Below are 25,185 nucleotides of genomic sequence, written 5' to 3' on the forward strand. Positions count from 1 at the left end.
TCCCCCTCCACGTCCTCCCCCTCCACGTCCTCCCCCTCCACGTCCTCCCCCTCCACGTCCTCCCCCTCCACGTCCTCCCCCTCCACGTCCTCCCCCTCCACGTCCTCCCCCTCCACGTCCTCCCCCTCCACGTCCTCCCCCTCCACGTCCTCCCCCTCCACGTCCTCCCCCTCCACGTCCTCCCCCTCCACGTCCTCCCCCTCCACGTCCTCCCCCTCCACGTCCTCCCCCTCCACGTCCTCCCCCTCCACGTCCTCCCCCTCCACGTCCTCCCCCTCCACGTCCTCCCCCTCCACGTCCTCCCCCTCCACGTCCTCCCCCTCCACGTCCTCCCCCTCCACGTCCTCCCCCTCCACGTCCTCCCCCTCCACGTCCTCCCCCTCCACGTCCTCCCCCTCCACGTCCTCCCCCTCCACGTCCTCCCCCTCCACGTCCTCCCCCTCCACGTCCTCCCCCTCCACGTCCTCCCCCTCAAAAGATGCTCACAAACTCAAGCTAGCATGCTGGAACATCAGAACCATGCTAGACAAGACTGACAGCCACCGACCTGAACGTCGGTCTGCCCTCATTGCACATGAACTCCTCAGACTTGACATCGACATAGCCGCTCTCAGTGAAGTCCGCCTGGTAGATGTAGGCAGCCTCCAAGAACGCGGCGCGGGCTACACACTCTACTGGTCTGGCAAGCCTTCGGATGAACGACGCCTATCTGGTGTTGGCTTCATGGTCAAGAGCTTCATTGCCTCCAAACTCGAAAACCTTCCGACAGGCCTCTCGGACCGAATCATGTCCATGCGACTCCCACTTCAAAACAAGCGTCACATCACCCTCATCAGTGTCTATGCTCCAACCCTCCAGGCGGAACCAGCAGAAAAGAACAAGTTCTACACCGACCTGCGCAACCTCATCCAACGTACCCCTACAGCCGACAAGGTTGTCATCCTGGGCGACTTCAACGCTCGTGTCGGCAAAGACTCAGAAACCTGGCCAGGAATCCTGGGCAAGCATGGCGTCGGCAAGTGCAACGACAATGGGCGCCTCCTGTTGGAGCTCTGCGCAGAACAGCGGCTTGTCATTACAAACACCCTTTTTCAGCAGAGGGACAGCCTTAAGACCACCTGGATGCATCCCCGATCCAAACACTGGCACCTCCTGGACTACATCCTGGTGCAGGAAAGTGACAAACAAGATGTGCTCCACACCAGGGTCATGCCTAGCGCGGAATGCCACACTGACCACCGGCTGGTTCGCTGCAAGCTCAACCTTCACTTCAAGCCAAAGCCCAGGAACAATAAAGCCCCCAGAAAGAGGTTCAATGTTGGAAAACTGCAGTCAGACGAAGCGAGAGGAAACTTCCAGGCAAACCTCAAAGCAAAGCTCGACGTTGCAACCCGCCTCACGGACCCGTCCCCTGAAACCCTCTGGGATCAGTTGAAGACTACCATACTGCAATCCACTGAAGAGGTACTGGGCTTCTCCTCCAGGAAAAACAAGGACTGGTTTGACGAAAACAGCCAGGAAATCCAGGAGCTGCTGGCAAAGAAGCGAGCTGCCCACCAGGCTCACCTTACAAAGCCGTCCTGTCCAGAGAAAAAACAAGCCTTCCGTCACGCATGCAGCCATCTTCAGCGCAAACTCCGGGAGATCCAAAATAAGTGGTGGACTAACCTCGCCAAACGAACACAGCTCAGCGCGGTCATTGGCGACTTCAGGGGTTTCTACGAGGCTCTAAAGGCTGTGTACGGCCCCTCACCCCAAGTCCAAAGCCCGCTGCGCAGCTCAGATGGCAAAGTCCTCCTCATCGACAAGATCTCCATCCTCAACCGATGGTCAGAACACTTCCAATCTCTTTTCAGTACCAACCGCTCAGTCCAAGATTCCGCCCTGCTCCAGCTCCCTCAACAGCCCCTAAGGCTAGAGCTGGATGAGGTTCCCACCCTGGATGAGACATATAAGGCAATCGAACAACTGAAAAGTGGCAAAGCAGCAGGTATGGATGGAATCCCCCCAGAAGTCTGGAAGGCTGGCGGCAAAACTCTGCATGCCAAACTGCATGAGTTTTTCAAGCTTTGTTGGGACCAAGGTAAACTGCCTCAGGATCTTCGTGATGCCACCATCATCACCCTGTACAAAAACAAAGGCGAGAAATCAGACTGCTCAAACTACAGGGGAATCACGTTGCTCTCCATTGCAGGCAAAATCTTCGCTAGGATTCTACTAAATAGAATAATACCTAGTGTCGCCGAGAATATTCTCCCAGAATCACAGTGCGGCTTTCGCGCAAACAGAGGAACCACTGACATGGTCTTTGCCCTCAGACAGCTCCAAGAAAAGTGCAGAGAACAAAACAAAGGACTCTACATCACCTTTGTTGACCTCACCAAAGCCTTCGACACCGTGAGCAGGAAAGGGCTTTGGCAAATACTAGAGCGCATCGGATGTCCCCCAAAGTTCCTCAACATGATTATCCAACTGCACAAAAACCAACAAGGTCGGGTCAGATACAGCAATGAGCTCTCTGAACCCTTCTCCATTAACAATGGCGTGAAGCAAGGCTGTGTTCTCGCACCAACCCTCTTTTCAATCTTCTTCAGCATGATGCTGAACCAAGCCATGAAAGACCCCAACAATGAAGACGCTGTTTACATCCGGTACCGCACGGATGGCAGTCTCTTCAATCTGAGGCGCCTGCAAGCTCACACCAAGACACAAGAGAAACTTGTCCGTGAACTACTCTTTGCAGATGATGCCGCTTTAGTTGCCCATTCAGAGCCAGCTCTTCAGCGCTTGACGTCCTGTTTTGCGGAAACTGCCAAAATGTTTGGCCTGGAAGTCAGCCTGAAGAAAACTGAGGTCCTCCATCAGCCAGCTCCCCACCATGATTACCAGCCCCCCCACATCTCCATCGGGCACACAAAACTCAAAACGGTCAACCAGTTTACCTATCTCGGCTGCACCATTTCATCAGATGCAAGGATCGACAATGAGATAGACAACAGACTCGCCAAGGCAAATAGCGCCTTTGGAAGACTACACAAAAGAGTTTTCTTCATTAGTGTGGTAGTATGTTATTACACCACTAGGCCACCAGGGGTACAAGGACTGCCTAAAGAAATCACTTGGTGCCTGCCACATTGACCACCGCCAGTGGGCTGATAACGCCTCAAACCGTGCATCTTGGCGCCTCACAGTTTGGCAGGCAGCAGCCTCCTTTGAAGAAGACCGCAGAGCCCACCTCACTGACAAAAGGCAAAGGAGGAAAAACCCAACACCCAACCCCAACCAACCAATTTTCCCTTGCAACCGCTGCAATCGTGTCTGCCTGTCCCGCATCGGACTGGTCAGCCACAAACGAGCCTGCAGCTGACGTGGACTTTTTACCCCCTCCATAAATCTTCGTCCGCGAAGCCAAGCCAAAGATTCCAAGTCTTGCAAACGCCTGAGAAAGTAGAGGCGCTGACATGCTTTCTTCACAATGACATTGATAGGATGGGTCCAGAAAAGGTCCTCTGAGATAGTGACTCCCAGATATTTAAATTTGTTTACCCTCTCTACTTCTGATCCCCCAATTATCATTGGATCAGACGTCTCTGGGTTTTTTTCCCCCCTCAAGTCTACAATCAGTTCCTAGGTTTGAGTGACATTGAGTAGGAGGTTGTGATTAGTACACCAATCAGTCAAGATTTTCAATCTCCCTCCTGATTGCCAATTCAACATTCCTTTTTTTTTAAATATATACAGTCCACTAGTGTGGTGCTGTGAGCAAATTTGTAAATGGTGTTATTGTCATACCAAGTCACACAGTCAGAGGTGTAAAGCAAGTAGAGCAGGGGGCTAAGCACACAACCCTGCAGTGCTCCAGTTCTGATGGAGATTGTGGAGTCAATGTTCTTGCCAATCTCCACTAATTGCCTGGAAATGAGGAAATCTAAGATTCAAATACACAGTGTGGTATTGAGCTTCAGGTCTCTGAATTTGCTGAGTAGTTTTGAGATGTTGGTGTTGAATGCCAAACTGTACTCAATAAATGCATCCTGATGTATGTATCTTCATTGTCTAGGTGTCCAAGGGTTTTGTGTAGAGCCAGTGAAATGGTATCTGCCATAGACCTGTTGCTGCTGTGGAACAATTCCTGTACCAAGCAATACTGCTGACTGCCAGGATATGTTCAATGATGTTGAGGGACTTAGGTGATATATCAGATTACCTTAGCATGCAGGCACTGGTGTGCTCTCTTGGCCATCACGCTGACATAGCCAGACCAGGACAGGTTGCTGAAGATGTTTACTCCTTAAAATTTAAAGCCACCAACCGTCTCCACCTCTGCACCTTTGATGTGGATGAGAGTGAACTCAACCCCTCTGCAACCATATCCTTAGGCACTTTCAAGAGGCCAATTGCCCCGCTTGTAAAGCCACATATTTTGGCAATATGCGGCTATTGGGAGGCCACGTGAATGCACAGGAGGCACCTGCGAGGCGAACTTTGTAACCCTCCTCCGAGAGGAATAATCGCCGCAGCACAGTGGTCTCCCCAGCCATCTGAACGTAGCCGCCTAAAAGTGGCTGCATTCGGGATGACAGTCAGCTGGTGAGCGCCTGACAGCTCCTCTCCCAGCTGCCCCTTCCTCTGGCGCAGGACGTCGGGGCAGGGGAGAAGGGGGCTGGGAACTCTGGGATAATGCGTCCGTGTCCTTGTTTTCCTCCACCAAAGCTCAAGCGCGCTGACGCTAAGCTTGTTTCCGGTGCTCGAGTCGGGTACCAGCATTGTTTCGGCCAGCCCCCTTCTCCGCCCCAGCCCCCGTACTCCCCCACCAAGGGGCAGAGCGATCAATGTGTGGAAATCCCATGTGGGATGTCCCCGCGCTGATAGCCCACACTGGCTGTCCCAGCTGACAGCTAGCCATCCTAACTTGACAGCCCAAGGGACAGGATCCGGACTGCGCTCAGATGCGCATCCCGGTGCAGCTGTCCCTTCAGGTGGCGGAGAATGCACCTGAAGAAGCCTCTAAACTTACTCATCGACCACAGTCAGTACAAATTGGAAACAATGTTTCCTCCTCACTGACTATCAACTCTAAGATGCATGCTTAGCCAGCTGTTTTACTTAAGACTATGTGACCAGCCACAATTCCAAAGCTATCTACAAAATTTGCCAATGACACCAATGGTTGTTGGCAGAATCACAGACGGCAATGAGTGGAATCACACCAACGACCTTGCACTCAATGTTAGCAAAACCAAGATATTGTGGACTTCAGGAGAACACGATCAGTCTTCATCAAGGGGCCAGTAGTGGAGAGGTGAATTTTGAATCCATGGATGTCAACATCTCCGACGATCTGTCCTGGAGCCTCTATGTCGATGCAATCTCAAAGAAGACTCACCAGCAGCTATACTTGAAGACTCAAACTTCTACAGGTGTACTATGGAGAGCATTCTGGTACGGAGGTCCCAACACTCAGGACAAGAAAAAAAATTTCAGAGGGCTGTTAACTGTTAGGTCTGCTTTGTTCATGAATGAGTGAGACAAACACCAGGCTGAGTCGAAATCAGGGTTCTTTGTTCTTTATTACCGGATTGTAACACTTGCGACCAACCATGTTAGTCGGAGAATGCATTCTGCCGTTATCAGCAAAATGGTGATTTTTTATACCCTTGGATATGTGCTTAGAACATCATCATATCATTACTTGTCCAATGACTAAAACTGTTGCTATCCTTTCCCTGCTAGCTTCCTGCCTCTCAATCCATCAATGTCTCTCTTATCTTCTAAGTACAAGGATGCATTTACATCTTGTTACAGCCCTGTACATTCCCATCTCATGATGTTTTACCTAACAGGAGTACAAGGACACCTCCCCTTCTTGTTACTGCCCTGTACAGGGTAACTCCCTACACATTCCCATCTCATGATGTTTTACCTTACATAACTCAGCCTGTGACATCACGGGCACCAAACTTTACTCCATCAAGGACATCTACAAGAGGTGGTGTCTTAAGAAAGCAGCCATGCCCTCTTCACTCTGCTACCATCAGGAAAAAGGTATAGGAGCCTAAAGATGAGCACTCAATGGTACAAGAACAGCATCTTCCCTTCTGCCACCAGATTCCTCAATGATCAATGAACCAGAGACACTACCTTACTCTGATTTTTCACACACTATTTTTATTTATTGTTGTAAGGTGGTTTATATGAATGTTTGCCCTGTGACGCTGCTGCAAACAACACATTTTGAGACTTGTTCATGACAATAAATTCTGATTCTGTAAATCTAAGACAAGCTCATAGTCCCTCTTTAATCCTTTCTATTTTCTGACATCGTTGTTTGAGATTTGGCCTTCAACAGTAGTGTCATTCATGAACCTATAAATGGAGTTGAAGTGATGTTTTCTTACAGAGCCATGAACATTCAGAGGGGCTGAGAACAGATATGTGTCCTCAGTGTCGAGAATGATGGTGGATGAAGTATTGTCACCAATCCACACATTGCAACCAACATGATAGGATCTGATTGTGGGGGAGAGGGGTTGGGAGAGAAAGAGGCTGCTGAGGCAGAGATGTTTGGGATGAGTTTATTTGGCACTAATATTTAAAGTCAAGGAGTGGTAGTCTTGAAGTTGGTGTCCTTGAGTGTTGGGCTAGGGAGAAAGCAACTCCCATGGGTTAGAAAAATGGAGTGATTTGAAGTTGGTTGGGAAGTTGGTATTAAAATGAACCATGACTATGCTCTCAAACCACTTCAAGATGGTGAATGTTATAACCAGCAACCAGTCATCATTTCAGCCCATCACCAGGTTCTTCATCACTGGGCTGATGGCTGCCCTCTTGAAGCCAGAGGGTACTTCTGCCTGTAACAGGGAGAGGTTGAAAATGTCTATGAATACTTCCACTGCTGGTATGCACAGGATCGAAGAACAGATCTAGGGACTATGTCTGGCTGGACCAGCCAAAGGAGAACCCTATCCAAGGCGAACCTACACAGGCAGCAGGATCAGATAGTATACTTGGTCGGGTACTGAAGGACTATGCAGACCAATTGATGGAGGTCTTCAACACCTCATTGCAGCACTCCATCGTTCCCGCAGGGTTCAAGACTGCTACCATCATCCCAGTACCCAAGAGGACGACAATAAAAGGCCTCAATTACTGTGGCACTGACCTCCACCATTCTAAAATGGTTCGAGTGCCCGGTGATGCAGCACATCAAAGCACACCTCCCAGAGATGCTGGACCCATTTTAATTTGCCTATAGAAGAAACTGATCCACAGATGATGCTGTAGCCTTGTCCTTCACTCAGTCCTGGCCCATCTGGAGAACAATGCCTACTGTTCACTGACTTCAGCTCAGCATTTAATATAATGATTCCCCAGAGGTTGGTGGAGAAGCGGTCCTCATTAGGACTCAACACCGCCTCTGTAACTGGATCCTGGACTTCCTAACAGAAAGACCACACTCTGTCCTGGTCGGTAGTGGAACACCAAGCACCATCATGCTGAGTACTGACACAACTTGGGGCTGTGTGCTCAGCCCGTTCCTGTTCACACTACTGACCTAGGACTCCATAACAGTGTCAACAAGTTTGCAGATGATAACAGCAGTCGGACTCATCAGCAACAACAATGTCACACTGCAGAGAAGTGAAAAATCAAGACGGGGGAGAGGATTGTGGACTTCAGGAGGAACAGGAACAACCACCTTCCACATCAACAACTCTATAGTATAGAGAGTGAAGAGTACCAAGTTCCTAGGAGTTCACTTAACTAGTGGCCTATCATGAACACTCAACATCTCACCTGTCAGGAAGGTGCAACAGCATTTCCTGAGAAGATTGGAGTGGGCAAGGCTACCAGCCACCATTATGTCAACCATCTGTCAGAACTCTATTGAGATTGTCTTGGCCAGCTACATCATAGTGGGTGTGGTATAGTTGCTACAGATAAATGGATCAAAGGTCAATCTACAGGGCAATAAGAGCGGCATAGAGGGTCACTGGAATCTCCCTCTCCCCCATTGACATGATCTACCGGGATTGTTGTCTGAAGAGGGCAAATGCAAAATCATTGAGAACCCCTTCCACCCCACACACATCTTTCAGCTGCTTTCGATGGGGAAGAGATACAGGAGCATCAGAGCTAGCTCCACTTGACTGAGGAACAGCTTCTTCCCTTGGGCAGTGACATGCCGAACAATCAAACTTCTCACAACAATAATCTGAGACTCTCTTAGTCATGAAACAATATTTATATAGATGAAATAATTGTCCTGCATATGCATTGTTTGTCTGTATATGTGTAATGTTTGGTTCTATGTCTGCATGTTTTTGCACCAAGGACTGGAGAATGCTGTTTCATCGGATTGTAATCAGATAACAATAAACTTGACTTTTTCCATAGGTTCACTCTCAAGAACGCAAATCTGACATCTGTGTTGGTGACTGGGAGTGTAGGTGTGTCTGAGGTTGAAGTGGTCTGCACCAATGGCTCACTCATTTGCCTCCTGCCTGATGTGAGCATAGAATACATTCATCTTGTTGTTTGCCATTCTGCCCTGTTTAGTTTTGTAGCCTATGGTATGCATACACTTTTTTTCCTTTACTAAGCAGCAATCAAGCTCTCAAACCTCACCATACCACCCTATATAATACTACTTCAAGATGACCAAGGATCTGTCTACATTACTGACTTGGGACACTTTTTGCACCTTGACCAACTGTGAAACTTATTATTTTTTTCCTCTTCCTCTTATGTTTCTGCTTTATGCATCTTGGAAGCTGCTGCAAGGAAGATAATCACCGCATCTGTACACCCTACTTATGTATACAATAAACTTAATTCTCTCAAATGAATGAAGTCCTTCATGGGAAAGGTTGTTGATCCTGTTCAGAATTGGGGTCTTTGCATTCCCTGTAGAGGGCAGCAGACTAGTGAAAATTATGCTACAGGATAATTCAAGATTTAGAATTTCCTGAAGAACTGGAGCTTATAAATGGGATGAATCCAAGACAGACTGGGTCAATATACATAGCTTGTGGAAAACAATGGGACTTGACTGGATTTTCATATTTTTATGTTCATTCAAGTCTGTCTTCAATAAGTGAAATTAACAAAATCAGTGTAATAAAAAAATGGATGCTATTAGCTCAGTACTTAAAACTTTTTCCAGTAACTAATTAGTTAATTCTCCAAATCTACAGTGATCTAATGTCAATTTCATTCTCCCTTCTAGATTTCAACTTTCTTCATTCTCTACTCAATGCCTTCATACTTCCTGGGAGAGGTAAAACCTTTTGGATTTGCTTTTATTTTATGTTCTCAAAAACATAAAATGACAATGATCTCATAACACAGCCAATCAAATCTTCAATTTGACACAACAGTATTAAAAGTAAAACCTGATAAGGTATAGAAATCTTTTGATTTTTCAGATTCAATGTTCACCAATTTTTTTAAAAATGCAATTTGCTGGATGCAAAAGCTCAAATGTGGTCTAATCATTCATTTTTTTAGTTTCGTGTGTCCTGATTTTTCAAAAAATTCTAAAAGTATTTATGAAAACTTCCTTGACTTTCAAATTTGAAATTTGAAGATAGTGGTAATGGTTTATTTAAATGCATAGAAGCTACTTTCCAATCCCATCCATCCAGAAAGCAATTCATTCATATCAAAATGGGAAGAGAGGAAACAAGGAATCAAGCATTGAAAGTACATTTCAGTGTCAATCTAAAGCACAAGGAGGACATGATATTCATGAGAAATTGAAAATTTACCTGCCACATCTACAAATTGCACTTCAGCAGGTGCAGTTGGAGATCTTTCCAATGTTAGGTATCAAACATAACAGTTCATTTTATTCAAAACAAAAACCAGAAGCACTGTGTGCTTGACAAAAATGCAATGATTCCTTACATATTGACAGTTTTTTTGCATTTAAAAAAAAATGCAATTGTGAGGAGAGGGGCAGGGCAAAAGAAGGATTGCACAATTAAAGTAAGAAAACTGGAGATAACTTGTCTTTGCTACATTTCATTTTATTTTATTTTTTTAAAAAGTAAGCTTACTTTAGAAAGTTAATATAATCCCTTGCAGCATAAATTCAGCAAAAGGACTAAAACTGGTCAAAACTAAAGAAGCCACCAACTTCCCAACATCCAAACTGGGATGAGCAAATAAGAATGCAGGCACAGATGAGTGTATTGAAACAGAATGACAGCAGGAACAAAGCAGGATCATTTGTGCCCAACTTCAGACTTAATGATATCTCTGCCCCCTCAATGGGCATATTTACAGTGCACAATCATAATTCTTTGTAGAGACCCCATCCATCCTAATCAGAGTTTGTTGGCAGACCATTCTCCATGCCATCAAGGCCTGCAGCCCAATCCTTGACTTGCTATGACAAGGGATATTTGGGGCTACTAAGCTTTGGATCTTAATCTTTTATTCCTTGTTTCCCTCTCCTATTCCGTACTCTCCGTTTCTAACCTCATTCTCTGATCCTTCTTATAGGCAAAGGCCAAACAAGAAGACCAGCATACATTAAAGATGCATCAAAATTCACAATACAAAGATCCGAGTGCAAATACTTGGTTTCAATACTTACCTTGCACTTATCCCCAACAACATACTGCATCCCAGCAGCAATAGAGTAGTCCCTTTTCTGCTGTGCTGAAAAGCGCAGATTACATATCAATATTTAACATAATAATGTGTGAAATTGCCAACTCAGAATCAAAGATTGCAAACTTAAAACATTTACCTTGCTTTGATTTCTGCCAAACTTCATACTCAATATTTCTGTAAATATTTGGGTTGAGTGCTCGGAGGACCTCTCCAGGAAAGGAGAGCAGAACTGCACTTTCATTTTTCTTTTCTTGCTTCTGAAAGTGCAAGGGATAAACCACATGACTGAGGTACTTTAACATTTGCCCAAAGGTGAAAAGATGCAAAGGCGAAAATGGGCTCTTTGGGGCACCACAAATGCTTTAGTTTTTGATGATATTCTTCATTGTTCTTGGAATTTAAAGCACAGAAACTAACTAATTTACCCAATTTGTCTGCCCACACATTCTCTTTCACACCATCAGAAAATTATTCTGCCCTTTCCTCTCTCACACTAGACAAAAATTAATCCCCAAATAAACTTTCATAATTTTTGGGAAGATGCTTTTAAAAAAAAAGTTGAGAAATGGAGGCTGAGGAATTGGAAAAATAAGCAAGTCTTGTACACTACTGTGCCACATGGCTAGTTTAAAAATAAAGGATAATCAGATATTTTTCATTTTGAGTGAGCAAAAATTTCCTACAGTTAATTAGCTAAATTATTATTTAAAAACCACGATGGTTTCAACATCTCCCTCATCACATGGTGATTCCCGCACTCCCCCTCACACACCAGGTTCCAAGTTCATCCACACTTCTGACCTGGCTTCCATGCTCCTGTGTAGCACACTTTTTGATGCTACCAAATGATCAGATTTTCCAGACTACCGTATGGTATTCAGATTAATCCTCCAACATGCATTTAATCTGTTTTTCTTTGATGAGACGCAGAATGCTAAATTTCTGGCAAACTGGGTGGGTTTAAAGGGTTCACAGGAATCATGGCACAAGTTCAAAGGGAGCGAGGAACCAGGGCCCTGGTGATCCTGACGGCAAACCACCCAGATTTCCAAATTAGTGGATTTACGTTGCATTTTTATCTCTATTTTATTTTAAAATGTAGTTAAAATATTGTGGCTTTGGGAGCTATTCCTTAATCGGTCGCTATAAATGCTGATATTTTCTCACTTTACTGATCTTCATTTGAAGCAATGAAATTGTAAAACATACACAGCACATTATTAATAATGTAAATATGGAGTTTTAAAAATAAGATTTTATATTATTGATCTAAATCTTGTATGTAAAAGCCAAATGTATTTGTTTCAGCACAAGAATGAATTGTACACTGGCACAATATTTACCTGGTTCCATTTTAAGGGCATCAACATTATTCACCTGGGCCATTCCACATAGTAGCATGTTTCACACATTTCTCCCGCCTTTACTTCCCAAGCCATGCATCAGAGTTCCTGTACAGCCAGCTTTTTTCAATGAGCTTAGAGAATCTACCCCTTCATTTCCTTTCAAATGGGTCTTGATCTCTGTACTACTCAGCCAAGCAATCAGAAAATAGGCAACATGGTTAGCATAGCAGTTAGCATAATGCTATTACAGGGCCAGTGTCCCAGGTTTGAATCCAGCACTATCTAAGGAATTTGTACGTTCTCCCTGTGTCTGCATGGGTTTCCTTTGGGTGCTCCAGTTTCCTCCCACCCTTCAAAATGTTAATTGTGGTATTTAGCCAGCATGGGTCCAATGGGCTAGAAGTGACTGTATATCTAAGAAAAATATGTATGGAAATTTTCAATTCAAACTTTTCTTCCAATCTTCCTGCATAGGACATTCCTCAAAAAAATGTTGTGATGCGAAGAAACTATGCTTAAAATGCCTGCATGTATCAGTGCAATATGGTCAGAGATAAGGAACAAACCAGGATAGAGCTACTTAGGGAAATTCTCCACAAAGGACCAAAAAAAAAGTTTCTGAGGTGGTCAGCTTAAAACAAAAAACAACTCTGTGGATGCAACTGTCAGAAAAAGAATACAACATCCTTTGATCACCCTACCAAAGTCTTCCAAAAATAGCAGGAACTGTAAAATGCTGTAGTATTCAATATTGTTCTCCAGGTTTGTAGAGATGTTTAGATTGGCCAAATGAGCAAACATTTGAATGTTGCAAATTTAAAATCTCTCACAAAGTATATTTATTACTTATCTTGTGTGATTACAAAGGAGCCATAATACATCTTCAATTTTGCTTCATTACATTTAAAAATCTGACTTCATTGAACAAAATTTGACTACTGGTGATATAATCTGAATGTATTTCCTAATAATGGTCAAAAGAAAGATGAGTTTATTAAAAAAAAACAGGGTTTCAAAATTATCCTATACATATTTAAGTGCTAGCTGGGCATTGGTCTCCCAAGGATTCAAGCATTATTACGTACAGTACATAATTCACATCAATCTTCAATATGGAGGTAGTCTTCCAGATATGACATTAAATTTCAATACACATAAAGCTTATGTAACCGTAAGAAAGTACCTTTCTGACTTTATTACATGACTGGGACTTGGATCCATTCACATCACTCTCATCATCAGCTTTGCCCCTATTGAACATTTCAAAAGAATATCCACAGGCATGATAAAACAATTAAAGGTCGTCATGAATTCAGGGAAAATCCACTAAAAATATGAAAAAATATTTGAGGTATTAGCAAATAAACTTTGAAAGCATGCACTCAAGCACTAAGCTGAGGGTGCACTCTTTCCGGAGGTTGCAGAAGGCACTGAAAACATCACATTTGTTAAAAATCGCCCTCTACTGGAAGGTTCAAATTATGGCTACAAGACAAATACAAGAATCCAATTAACTTCTGTTATCACTATGAATCATGGTCTTCTTGACCAGAAGCCAACTGTTCCCAACGAGTCATTGTGTTTTCTAACTCAAGCTCACAGTAAAGCAAGGTTGAAATAATTAGTGTGAGCAGGAAATTTGTATTAAAGGTTTGAGCTGTAATACCAAGGAATATCTCCTGCTTCATGCAGCCATATCCTTCAGTTCCATAAAAAGAGCATTTCAAATTTGTAAATTAGCTTTGAAGACTCTTTCTTAAAGTCCTGCATCCATGTATATTTTGTTATCAAGTGGAATTATATTTATGACACCTTTGACCTCCAATTTCATCAACCTATACATCAGCCTATTTCTAACTTCTCTTCCCCTTTTATTGGTTTCCTGAATAGCATTTTCAGTTGAACTTTTGAAATTCTAGAGAAATAGAAAAAGTACTAGTTAGAGCTTAGAAGGCAAAGGTGACAGCGAATGAGCTCTTAAGGATAAACAATGAAGTTTACCAAAAGAAAGAATACAATATGCATTAAAGTTCTAATAACCTGCCAACTGATGGTTCAAAAATCATGACGGTTTAGCATCCAACTTGCTAGATGAGGTTTCCTGTGTTCCTTACTTCCCATGCTTCAAAAGAGAGGCCTTATTTTCTGCACTCCCTTTTTAAACACACCAGCTATTCTGGAAAATTTATCGTGTTACTGTGACATCCAGAAGAAAGTAACTGAAAAGTGTTTCTACATTGAGATAATATCCAATATTCTAAAAATATTCTGGGACAACCAAAATCTTGAAATTACCACATTATCAAAGTTTTGCTGTACTATGACATAAACAAGGACAAAACAACCTAATCTCAGAGTAACTAATTTAAATAATTAACATTTGCCTACATTTTCATGGTCTAATTTTAAATACAGACCAGATTAACAGAAATAAGATCTCTCCCTGCTTGCTCTTTAAAAGAAAATCTGACATATCCAGATACAAGCTTGGATTTAAAATCAATGGGGCTTTTTCTGTAAAGGTAGAATGAGGGACGACCGCAACTGCTGAAAGCCTCAACCTTTTAAAAGCATTCAATGAAATACATCACAAACTTGTCATTATACAGAATGAAAAATCAAGAGAGAGTGAGAAACATTAAGTTTGACAGTTTGTTTTTATTATCTGGGATCAACACCTTCAATGGAGTCAAATGAATGCCTTATAAAAAATTTAACAATTGCTGACCTTCAAAAAGAAATCTGGAATAGGCAATTGCATTGATCATATTTCCAATGTCAAAGTTTGAATCAGTCTTCAGGAACTGCATATTTACTTTCCCATTTTCAATTTTGCTGCTAATCTTCAGAATCAGAATTTGTCGTCAAGATTAAGTCATGAAATTAGTGTTGTTCGAAACACGAACAGAAATAATCCTATACATTTAAAAAATTTGATTACCTAGGCTTTTCCATTTCTGCGTCAGAATCAGAATCTTCACTGCAACTGAGATGAGCGTTATTTACTTTGCTGTTTGTATCCAGTGCTGATTTTACTGCTTCAACATCAGCTTTAAATACATTCTGGTATAAAGTTTCATACAGAATGGCTGCAAAGTACAAGGGTATATTCAAATAAATAAAGACAGTCACATTCAGGCCCTGAAAAACTTTTGAAACAAGAAACAAGACGCAGCAATAAAAACACAATGCTGGAGAAACTCATCTGGTCAAACTGTGAACTTTATAAAGTACACAGCTTGACCAAATGAGTTTCACCAGCATTGTGTTTTTACTTCAACCACTTTATCTGGAGACTTTTGTGTTTCACTTCATAAGTCTCAACAGTTCTGCTGTGATTAAATCCAGCAATCAATCACCCATTAAAAAAAAAATCACCTACTAGAGAAGGGGCAGTGTTGGATCTAGTGCTGGGAATGAGATAGGGCAGGTGACTGAGGTGTGTGTTGGGGAGTACTTCGGATCCAGTGATCATGGTACCATTAGCTTCAATATAATTATGGAAAGGGATAGGTCTGGTCCAAAGATTAAGGTTTTTGAGTGAGGGAAAGTCAGATTTGATAAAATGATAAGGGATTTCCAAGAAGTGCTTTGGAGTGATTTGTTTTATGGGAAAGAGGTAGAAGAGAATTGGAGGTAATTTAAAGGTGAGATTTTGAGGGTGCAGAATCTTTATCTTCCTGTGAGGATAAAAGGCAGAGCCCAATGTTTGAGAGAGCCATGGTTTTCAAAGGAGATTAGAAAGTTAGTTTGAGATAAAAGGGAGGCCTATATTAAATACAAGAAACAAGGTATAGACAAGTTGCTTGGAAAGTACATGGATTATAAAGAGAAGCTTAAGAAAGAAATTAGGATAGCAAAAAGGTATGAGATGGCTATAGCGAACAGGGTGAAAGTAAATCCGAAGAGTTTTTACAAATATTGTGACAGAATATATAGATGTTTTTGGGAGATAAATTGGGAAAGATTTGTTAGAGTAGGTCACATACAAACATCTTAAAACAGGTCTTATTTGAACTACTGGAGTGCTGCTAATGCTAGACATAACGGTGCCACCATTTTTGCAAGAGCTTTGGGAGAGTGCTCAAGAGACCACTAATGGATTGTTGTTTACAAAAGGCAACAGATGAAAGATCTTGTCAGAACAACAGACAGTTTGAAGGAGAACTTGCTGTTCTAAGAGAGTCATGTAGTTTTGTAAGCAGAGAGTCAAACCGGCTTTGTGAGACAGACAGAGATCATTTGTACAGTGTGTGGAAAACCCCAATTGGAAGACAGCCTGGTCAAAGCCCTTGTGGTTCATGCAAGCCTATGCACAGAATTTAACATTTATAAAGTTCACCAGACTTTGGTGCTTGAAAAGTAAATAGTTACCGCTCAGGAAGGTTCTTGTCAGTTTTCAGAGAGATATTTGTTGTTCCAAGACATCCACAACTGATGTACTTCCATCAGTCACCTCAGTGTCTTGATGACGAAACTTGCCCCATCAAAGTTCTCCAGATGATAATCTCTTTCTTTCAGGTCATCACCAAGTTCCTTTTTGTTTCTCTTATTCCAGTCTTCTCCTCTTGCATGAACCACAAGGGCTTTGACCAGGCCATCTTCCAAAAGGGTTTGCCAGCTTGTCCTGTTCCAGTCCCAGCTACTTCTGCTGGCTGTATCTCTCTGTCTCTCTTTCTCTGAGAGAAAGCCTGTTTGACTCTGCTTGAAAAACCACATGACAGCAAGCTCTCTTCCAGACAGCAGAGGCTCCAACAAGCTCTTTCATCAGTGGCCTTTTGTAAACAACAATCCATCAGTGAAGTCTCTTGAGCACTCTCCAAAGATCTTGCAAAAGCTGTCGGGCCGATATGTCTAGAATCAGCAGAGCTCCAGTATTTCAAATAAGATCTGCTTTAAAGTGTTTGTATGTGACCTTTCCCAATTTATCTCCGAAAAACATATCTATATACTCTGTCACAATACAGGGTGTACAGTTTTTTTGCACTAGCAATTAGTGGTAATTCTGCCTCGCTGAAGGAAAAAGAATTTCAATGTTGAATGTGATGCAATATATGTACTGACAATAAAACGGAATCTCCAAACACTTTCTTAAATGACAATATGCCTGGAGCATCCATCTTGAGCTCCAAGATAATCATTTAAATCCAACTAAAAGGACTTCCACCTTTGAACTGGCAATGGCATTAAATGGGATTACCAAAAACTACCAAACTCTATGTTTAATGGCTTTTAAGTAGAATCTTTTCAATACGTATATTGCTTTTAAATGTAAATTTGAGTCTTGTAACTTCTGTAAATAGTATAGACTGATTAAATTATAGCAAATACACCCCATGCAGATTCAATGAATTTTCACTTCTGAATTAAATAATCTGCAATTTGATTTTTCCCCACAAGTTCACATAGCATGAAGCAAGTGGCGTTTAGAGCAAGGTTACTTCCTGTCTTTATTACCCATTTTACCCATACACAATTATGTAAATAAGCAGCTCCATAACAATTATTTAAAATTAAATAAATATTTTACAACCATAACAAAAATATTAAAGGAGAAAACCATAAAAGTAGATCACCAAAGGACATGGAGGTAATCAATAAGTTTCTTAAAAATCAATCTTTAGTAAAGAGAGCATCAGAGAACAAGCAAATCCTGAAGAGCCCAAGAATGAGATAGTAGAATGTTTGACAGGTTAATTAAACTTGAGGACACAAATCTCAGGGCCAGATAAAATAAATATGAGGTCAGCAAATCTGCAGAGAAAGAAGAGTGAATGGAAAATAAAGACCATCAAATGTGGTGGGGACAATTTTCCAGTCTTTATCCACTGACACTGTTTTGGATAATAACTGGAATATATGATTACCTGTATACACGTGCCCAATCTTCTATCCAGGATCCTGAACACTGGCAACCTCAAAAAAACTGGCACTTTTATCTGTAATAAAATGACCGCTTCGCTCCTAGCCCCCGCTATCCATTCCCTACCCCTGGCGGGGTGGCCGCCCCCTTTCCCATCCAACTCCCGACGCCGCCCCCCCTTTCCCATCCAACTCCCGACGCCGCCGCCCCCTTTCCCAACTCCCGACGCCGCCCCCCCCCTTTCCCATCCAACTCCCGACGCCGCCCCCCCTTTCCCATCCAACTCCCGACGCCGCCCCCCCCTTCCCATCCAACTCCCGACGCCGCCGCCCCCTTTCCCATCCAACTCCCGACGCCGCCGCCCCCTTTCCCATCCAACTCCCGACGCCGCCGCCCCCTTTCCCATCCAACTCCCGACGCCGCCGCCGCCCCCTTTCCCATCCAACTCCCGACGCCGCTGCCCCCCCATCCAACTCCCGACGCCGCCGCCCCCCCAACCAACTCCCGACGCCGCCGCCCCCCCATCCAACTCCCGACGCCGCCGCCCCCCCATCCAACTCCCGACGCCGCCGCCCCCCCATCCAACTCCCGACGCCGCCGCCCCCCCATCCAACTCCCGACGCCGCCGCCCCCCCAACCAACTCCCGACGCCGCCGCCCCCCATCCAACTCCCGACGCCGCCGCCCCCCCATCCAACTCCCGACGCCGCCGCCCCCCCATCCAACTCCCGACGCCGCCGCCCCCTTTCCCATCCAACTCCCGACGCCGCCGCCCCCTTTCCCATCCAACTCCCGACGCCGCCGCCCCCTTTCCCATCCAACTCCCGCCGCCCCCTTTCCCATCCAACTCCCGACGCCGCCTCCCCCTTTCCCATCCAACTCCCGACGCCGCCGCCCCTTTCCCATCCAACTCCCGACGCCGCCGCCCCCTTTCCCATCCAACTCCCGACGCCGCCGCCCCCTTTCCCATCCAACTCCCGACGCCGCCGCCCCCCCATCCAACTCCCGACGCCGCCGCCCCCCCCATCCAACTCCCGACGCCGCCGCCCCCTTTCCCATCCAACTCCCGACGCCGCCGCCCCCTTTCCCATCCAACTCCCGACGCCGCCGCCCCCCATCCAACTCCCGACGCCGCCGCCCCCCATCCAACTCCCGACGCCGCCGCCCCCATCCAACTCCCGACGCCGACGCCCCCCATCCAACTCCCGACGCCGCCGCCGCCGCCCCTTTCCCATCCAACTCCCGACGCCGCCCCCCCCTTCCCATCCAACTCCCGACGCCGCCGCCCCCTTTCCCATCCAACTCCCGACGCCGACGCCGCCGCCCCCTTTCCCATCCAACTCCCGACGCCGCCGCCCCTTTCCCATCCAACTCCCGACGCCGCCGCCCCTTTCCCATCCAACTCCCGATGCCGCCGCCCCTTTCCCATCCAACTCCCGACGCCGCCGCCCCCCCAACCAACTCCCGCCGCCGCCGCCCCCCAAACTCCCGCCGCCGCCGCCCCCCCAACTCCCGCCGCCGCCGCCCCCACCCAACTCCCGACGCCGCCCCCATCCAACTCCCGACGCCGCCCCCATCCAACTCCCGACGCCGCCCCCATCCAACTCCCGACGCCGCCCCCATCCAACTCCCGACGCCGCCCCCATCCAACTCCCGACGCCGCCCCCATCCAACTCCCGACGCCGCCCCCATCCAACTCCCGACGCCGCCCCCATCCAACTCCCGACGCCGCCCCCATCCAACTCCCGACGCCGCCCCCATCCAACTCCCGACGCCGCCCCCATCCAACTCCCGACGCCGCCCCCATCCAACTCCCGACGCCGACCCCATCCAACTCCCGACGCCGCCGACCCCATCCAACTCCCGACGCCGCCCCCCCATCCAACTCCTGATGCTACAGCAGGGGTGCACTGCTGTCAAGCCCAGAGTGCATTCACAGCGGTAGCTGGCAAGAGCTCAATGCAGGAGCAATTGCCGTCTTCATTTCCCATAATCCCCCATGCAGCTGGAACTGCTCTGCCAGCGTCACCAAAGGTAAGAGGTGGTGAGGAAGGGGGTCTGACAAGTTTTACTTGAAAACAAAAAAACTTACTCGTAATATTGTGGTCTTTATATATTTAAATTAATTCAACACTCCTCGTCCCATTTTGTGCGATTTTGAAACATCGCATTTGTTTAAAAGGTCCGCCATTTTAAATCCAGAAGATTATGAACAATGGCAGGCATATGGTTCTGAATAAAAGATTAGGCATCTGTGTATGGATAATCACCAGAAGTAGCCAATATGGATTTGAGGGGAAAATAAACTGATCATCCATAACAAACTTTAAATGTCTTTAGTGGGTTAGAAGTGCAGTAAACAGCTTTAGTAAATGTGACTCAAATATCAATCTGGATTACAGAATTGTCTGCAAAAGAGAAAACAATGGACTCAAAATATGTTATGCAAGATTAACTTCACAAGCCACTTCTTATTTTCAATGCTGAAAATGATGCTAAAGATGATATGTCCAGTATCATAAAACAGATCAAAAAATTACAATTTATTCTTTTACAAAATTAATAAAAGGTGCAAAAAAATGCTGATACAATGGAGGAAAAGAAAGCAACACTTATTGCACATAGGGTATGTATAGTGACATCAAGTGGAATGCAGAGGTGACCAAGCTTACCTGATCCCATAACTATAGGCTCCAAAGTACTTATTAAGTTCCAGGCAAGTCCCCTCTTTTTAAGTATCTAGACCCTCAAATCATTCTTCTGAGAGAAGGATATGCGCAAGAAGTAATTGAATTCTCAGAGTTCCTTTATTTTAAGGAAGGAATGGCTGATAGCTTTAAATGGACAGTACTGAATTATAGAAAACAAAAAATATTCCCAAATTAAAATCAAAGTACTTACACTGGCAAAGGGCTGCAGCATCAACAAACTTCCTCGGATAGACACTATCATAATGGTTTCCATTTGAAAAGCATAATGAGATCTATTTGAAAGTTAAGATAATAAATTCAGGAATCCTTCCAGTTAACACCAAGGGATGTTTCATTCAAGGCCACACAAGTTAAAATTTAATACTAGTTCAAATTCATAGATACAAAAGCTTCTAAATTCCAACCACTTCAGAGACCATTTGAAATTCCATACAAAAAAAATTAATATAAAGGAAAGCCATCAACAAATGATAATGAAAACAGAGGCTTATTTTAACTAATTATTAGAGTGGCAATATTTCCACAGGAAGTTCAGATAAACTTCTTTCTTCAGGCAACCCCATCTGGATCAGACCCCTTTCATGATCAATGTCAAGAGCAGCTTATAATTTTTTTTTTTTTTTTTTAAATGCATCTTTTCCAAATACATCACATTTAATCAGAAGTGCCAGATAGGTGGTGAAAACCCATGGATTTGATGTTCATTCGTAAGAATTGTCAGGTAGAACGTATCCTGGTAATTGAGGCTATTATATCAAAAGTCAAAGCTTCAATTTCACATCAAGTTCATTAGTGGTGGGAAGCCAATATTCCTGAAGGAAAACATCTGAGATTCCATCTCTTGAATGCCACATGTATTGCCCTGGCTGCAGGAACAACCTGCCAACATTCTGCATGGGGATGAATGTAAAGAATGACTGCTTGAAAAAGGTAAAGAGTATCTTCTAAAATTGTATCTGAAGCCAAGACATTTAGCACAACCAAATAACCACAAGAATATAAATAATTCTAAAATTAAAAATCTTATTAGCCAATTTCATTGATTCTTCTCCATTGATTCATTTAGCTTTCATAAATGAAGTTTTAAACCTTTAATTTTGACATTTTAAACCACAAAGTTATAGCTTAAAACATAATTTTATCATATGTTAAAAGCTTGGCATGAATAGCCAAAGCAGAGAAATGAGAAAGGCAGTTCCATTAATCACTAGAATTCAAATGATGACTACAAAAATCTGTCTTTATTCCCCCCCCCTGCCAGATGTGAGCATCGCTGACAAGACCAGTATTTAGACCTTGGGAATGGAAATAAAAGCAGAATATTTAACCCTCCAAATTTACTCCCCATTTCACTACCATATACCCAGGCTCTTTTCATATTTATTGATTACTTTTATGAGAAATTTGTCAACCTTCTTACATTTAGTTTTAAAAGTTGACCTCCAAAGCCTTCTGTGGTAGAAGAAAGAAATTTCTTCTCAACTCATCCTAAATATATCAGTCTATTCCCAGGTCATGCTTGGCACTTGGGTATGACAAAGCTCAATTACCTGGCAGCCCCCATTGTCTTGACTTACTGCATGGAGTTAAGGAACCTTCTCTTGCTGAAAAACAGGTTCAATCACTGCACATCCCTTCTGCAGATACTTATTTGAGAAGGACCACCCATGAAGCAGTTCAGAATTTATTGTCATGAACAAGTCATGAAATTCAGTGTTTTGCTGCAGCATCATAGAGTAAACATTCATATTATAACCATCTTACACCATTGTAATAAATAACAGTGCACAAAAAGTAAGGCAGTATCTTTGGTTCATTGATTGTTTAGGAATCTGATGGCAGCAAGGAAGAAGCTAACCTTGTGCTGTTGAGTGCTAGTCTTTAGGCTCCTGCACCTTTTCCCCAATGGTAGCAGAGTGAAGAGAGAATGGCCTGGGTGGTGGGGGTTTTTGAGGATAGAGACCTTTTTTAAAAAAAACACCTCCTCATGTAGATGTCCTCAATGGAGTCAACAACCCTCTGGAGTTTATTCTTGTCCTGAGAGTTGATGCCTCCAACCAGGCAGTGATGCAATCAGCCAGAATGGTCTCCACTGTACAACTGTAGAAGTTTACGAGAGTCTTTGGTGGCAGCAGCGCTGTTGCACCATTCAATGAGCTGATCCATCTCCTTCCTGTACACTTCATTGCCACTGGTGATTCTGCCGACAACTGTGGTATCATCGGAAAACATTTAGATGGCATTGGAATGGTGCCTGGTGTAAGGTAAAACATCATGAGATGGGAATGTGTAAGGAGTTACCCTGTACAGGGCTGTAACAAGATGTGAATGCATCCTTGTACTTACAAGATAAGAGAGACATTGATGGATTGAGAGGCAGGAAGCTAGCAGGGAAAGGATAGCAACAGTTTTAGTCATTGGACAAGTAATGATATGATGTTCTAAGCACGTATCCAAGGGTATAAAAAATCACCATTTTGCTGATAACGGCAGAATGCATTCTCCGACTAACATCGTTAGTCGCAAGTGTTACAATCCGGTAATAAAGAACAAAGAACCCTGATTTCGACTCAGTCTGGTGTTTGTCTCACTCATTCATGAACAAAGCAGACCTAACACTGGCCACACTGTCATGGGTGCATAATGAGGAGAATAGTGCGCTAAGGACTCATCCATTGGGTGCGCCTATGTTGATAATCAGTGAGGAAGAGGCGCTGTTCCAATTCGTGCTGCGATCTTCCAATGATAAAGTTAAGGATCTAGTTGCAGAAGTGGGTACAGAGGCCTAGAATTTGTAGCTTCTTGACCAGCACTGAGGGAATAATGGTATTGAAGGGTTTAGTCAATGAAGAGCAGCTGTATGTATGAATAGCTGTTTGAGGTGATCCAGAGTTGAGTGGAAAGTCAGCGATGTTGCATCTGCTATGGAGCAATTGTGACGATAGGCGAATTACAGTAGATCTAGATCTTTGCTTCTGTCCATGTTGATTGTGGCCATGACCAGCTTATCGAAACATTTCATCACAGTGGAAGTTAGTGCTACTGGCTGGTAGTCATTGAGGCAGCTCACACTACTCTTCTTGGGTACTGGGATGATTGATGTCCCTTTTGAACCAGGAGGGAACCTCTGACTGCAGCAATGAGAGGTTCAAAATGTCCGTGAACACTGTGGCTAGTGGGTTGCCACAGATTTTCAGTACTCCGCCAGGTACATTGTCAGGGCCTGATGCCTTGCGAGGGTTCACCCTTTTGAATGATATTCTGAGTTAGCCCTCAGAGACATATCACAGGGTCCACAGCCTTTTTAGGGATTCTAGTAGGCACTGTTTGGTTCTTTTCAAACCAGGCATAGAAAGTGTTCAGCTCATCAGGTACTGAAGCTATCTATAATGTTCGCCCTGGCTTTGTTGGCTGTAATGGCTTGCACACACTGCTATAGCTGGTGTGTATCTGATTCTGGATTTCTCCAGAATTGCCACTTTGCTTCAGAGATGGCCTTCCACAGGTCATAACTGGACTTCTTGTAAGGATTCCAATCCCCAGCCTTAAATGCAGTTGTTCTCACTATCAGCAGGTTGGGAATTCTCTGATTCATCAAGGGCTTCTTTTCATGGGGCCCTGGATCAGCTGCACCATGGTAAATTCAGAAATGAAAAAAAAAATGAAAAACCCCTTCTTGGTGCCCTAAGCACATGCTTATTTTGCTTCATGGTTAATTCAGGCCTGTGCCTCAGACAACCAGAAAATGTGCATATCTGGCATCTGCAATCCCCATAGGTGCTGTATACTGGAGACTTTATTGGACAAAAATTTTAATGTTTCAACCATAAGTTTTGGCAATTCAGGCAGTCCAGCACTTAAATGACAGCTTACTTTATATGTAATCATAACTCTCAATATACTTTAAGTAGTAGCTTTATTACATATTTTCTTAATATAATCATTTAAAGTAACTTCGTCTTCTGTTAACTTACCGTGTCAGAAAATCCATTTTCAGTAACACGGGCAGGTGGTCTATTTGGTTCCTGGTAGATTATAAAATCCCTTCTGAGATGTTTAAAAAGATAAATTTTAAAAAGTCTGAATTATCAAATAACTAATACATTGCCTTTCCACACAAATAGTAAAAATAATTGCTATCACTGCTTCCATTATTTAGGGCATGAAACAACATCTTATATGAAATGGAAAGCTCCAAGATTAGTTCTAAAGATGCAGCATGTTAGCTAATCAAGGTCCAAGAATCAAGATTAGATATCCTGTTGATTGTCAGCTCCAGCATATGGGTCAATCATTTAGCAAAAGGAACCTTAGACAAGGAGTGCCCAATATCTACCACTGGAAATGGTCATTTGAGGAAGAACTGGATAACATTCAGGAACCATGCATTCTGAATATGTAGCATCAATTGATTATTAGCGTGGCAGAAAAATTTTTCCCATCAAGTTTTAAACATTTCTAGAGAAATTATTTAAAAAGAGGAAAATCAAATGGATCAATGGAATATTTCACCCCCCCCCCCAGAAAAAAAAGCCCTCAAAACATATTGGAAGTAGATTTCAGTACCACATCAGTATAATTTTTTTTGGATCCAAGACAACTGTCAAACTCATTTAAATGGGTATAAAATAAAAATACTGCAA

General features: G+C 43.9%; 1 protein-coding gene and 1 long non-coding RNA gene across 5 annotated transcripts in view; one reads left to right on the forward strand and one right to left on the reverse strand.

The window, feature by feature from the left end:
- LOC138758032 (uncharacterized) overlaps positions 1 to 12,838 on the forward strand; it is a 31,371-nt gene extending 18,533 nt beyond the window's left edge. The window contains exons 2-3 of the long non-coding RNA XR_011354067.1: positions 9,230 to 9,280; positions 12,444 to 12,838. This is a non-coding gene — a long non-coding RNA (uncharacterized lncRNA). The remainder of the gene's footprint in view (positions 1 to 9,229; positions 9,281 to 12,443) is intronic.
- Positions 1 to 25,185, reverse strand: part of otud4 (OTU deubiquitinase 4) — a 95,449-nt gene that overhangs the window by 40,374 nt on the left and 29,890 nt on the right. For 3 of the 4 annotated variants that reach the window (XM_069926320.1, XM_069926318.1, XM_069926321.1), the window contains exons 5-10: positions 24,517 to 24,589; positions 20,733 to 20,814; positions 14,911 to 15,058; positions 13,153 to 13,219; positions 10,760 to 10,880; positions 10,604 to 10,668 (exon numbers count right to left, since the gene is read on the reverse strand). In XM_069926320.1, coding sequence (XP_069782421.1) covers positions 10,604 to 10,668; positions 10,760 to 10,880; positions 13,153 to 13,219; positions 14,911 to 15,058; positions 20,733 to 20,814; positions 24,517 to 24,589 — 556 coding nt within the window. Of the gene's footprint in view, positions 1 to 10,603; positions 10,669 to 10,759; positions 10,881 to 11,966; positions 12,083 to 13,152; positions 13,220 to 14,910; positions 15,059 to 20,732; positions 20,815 to 24,516; positions 24,590 to 25,185 lie in introns of those variants that run through there. The other variant, XM_069926322.1, reaches the window with a different exon arrangement.

This window comes from Narcine bancroftii, chromosome 3, assembly GCF_036971445.1.
Source record: "Narcine bancroftii isolate sNarBan1 chromosome 3, sNarBan1.hap1, whole genome shotgun sequence".
Taxonomy (NCBI): domain Eukaryota; kingdom Metazoa; phylum Chordata; class Chondrichthyes; order Torpediniformes; family Narcinidae; genus Narcine; species Narcine bancroftii.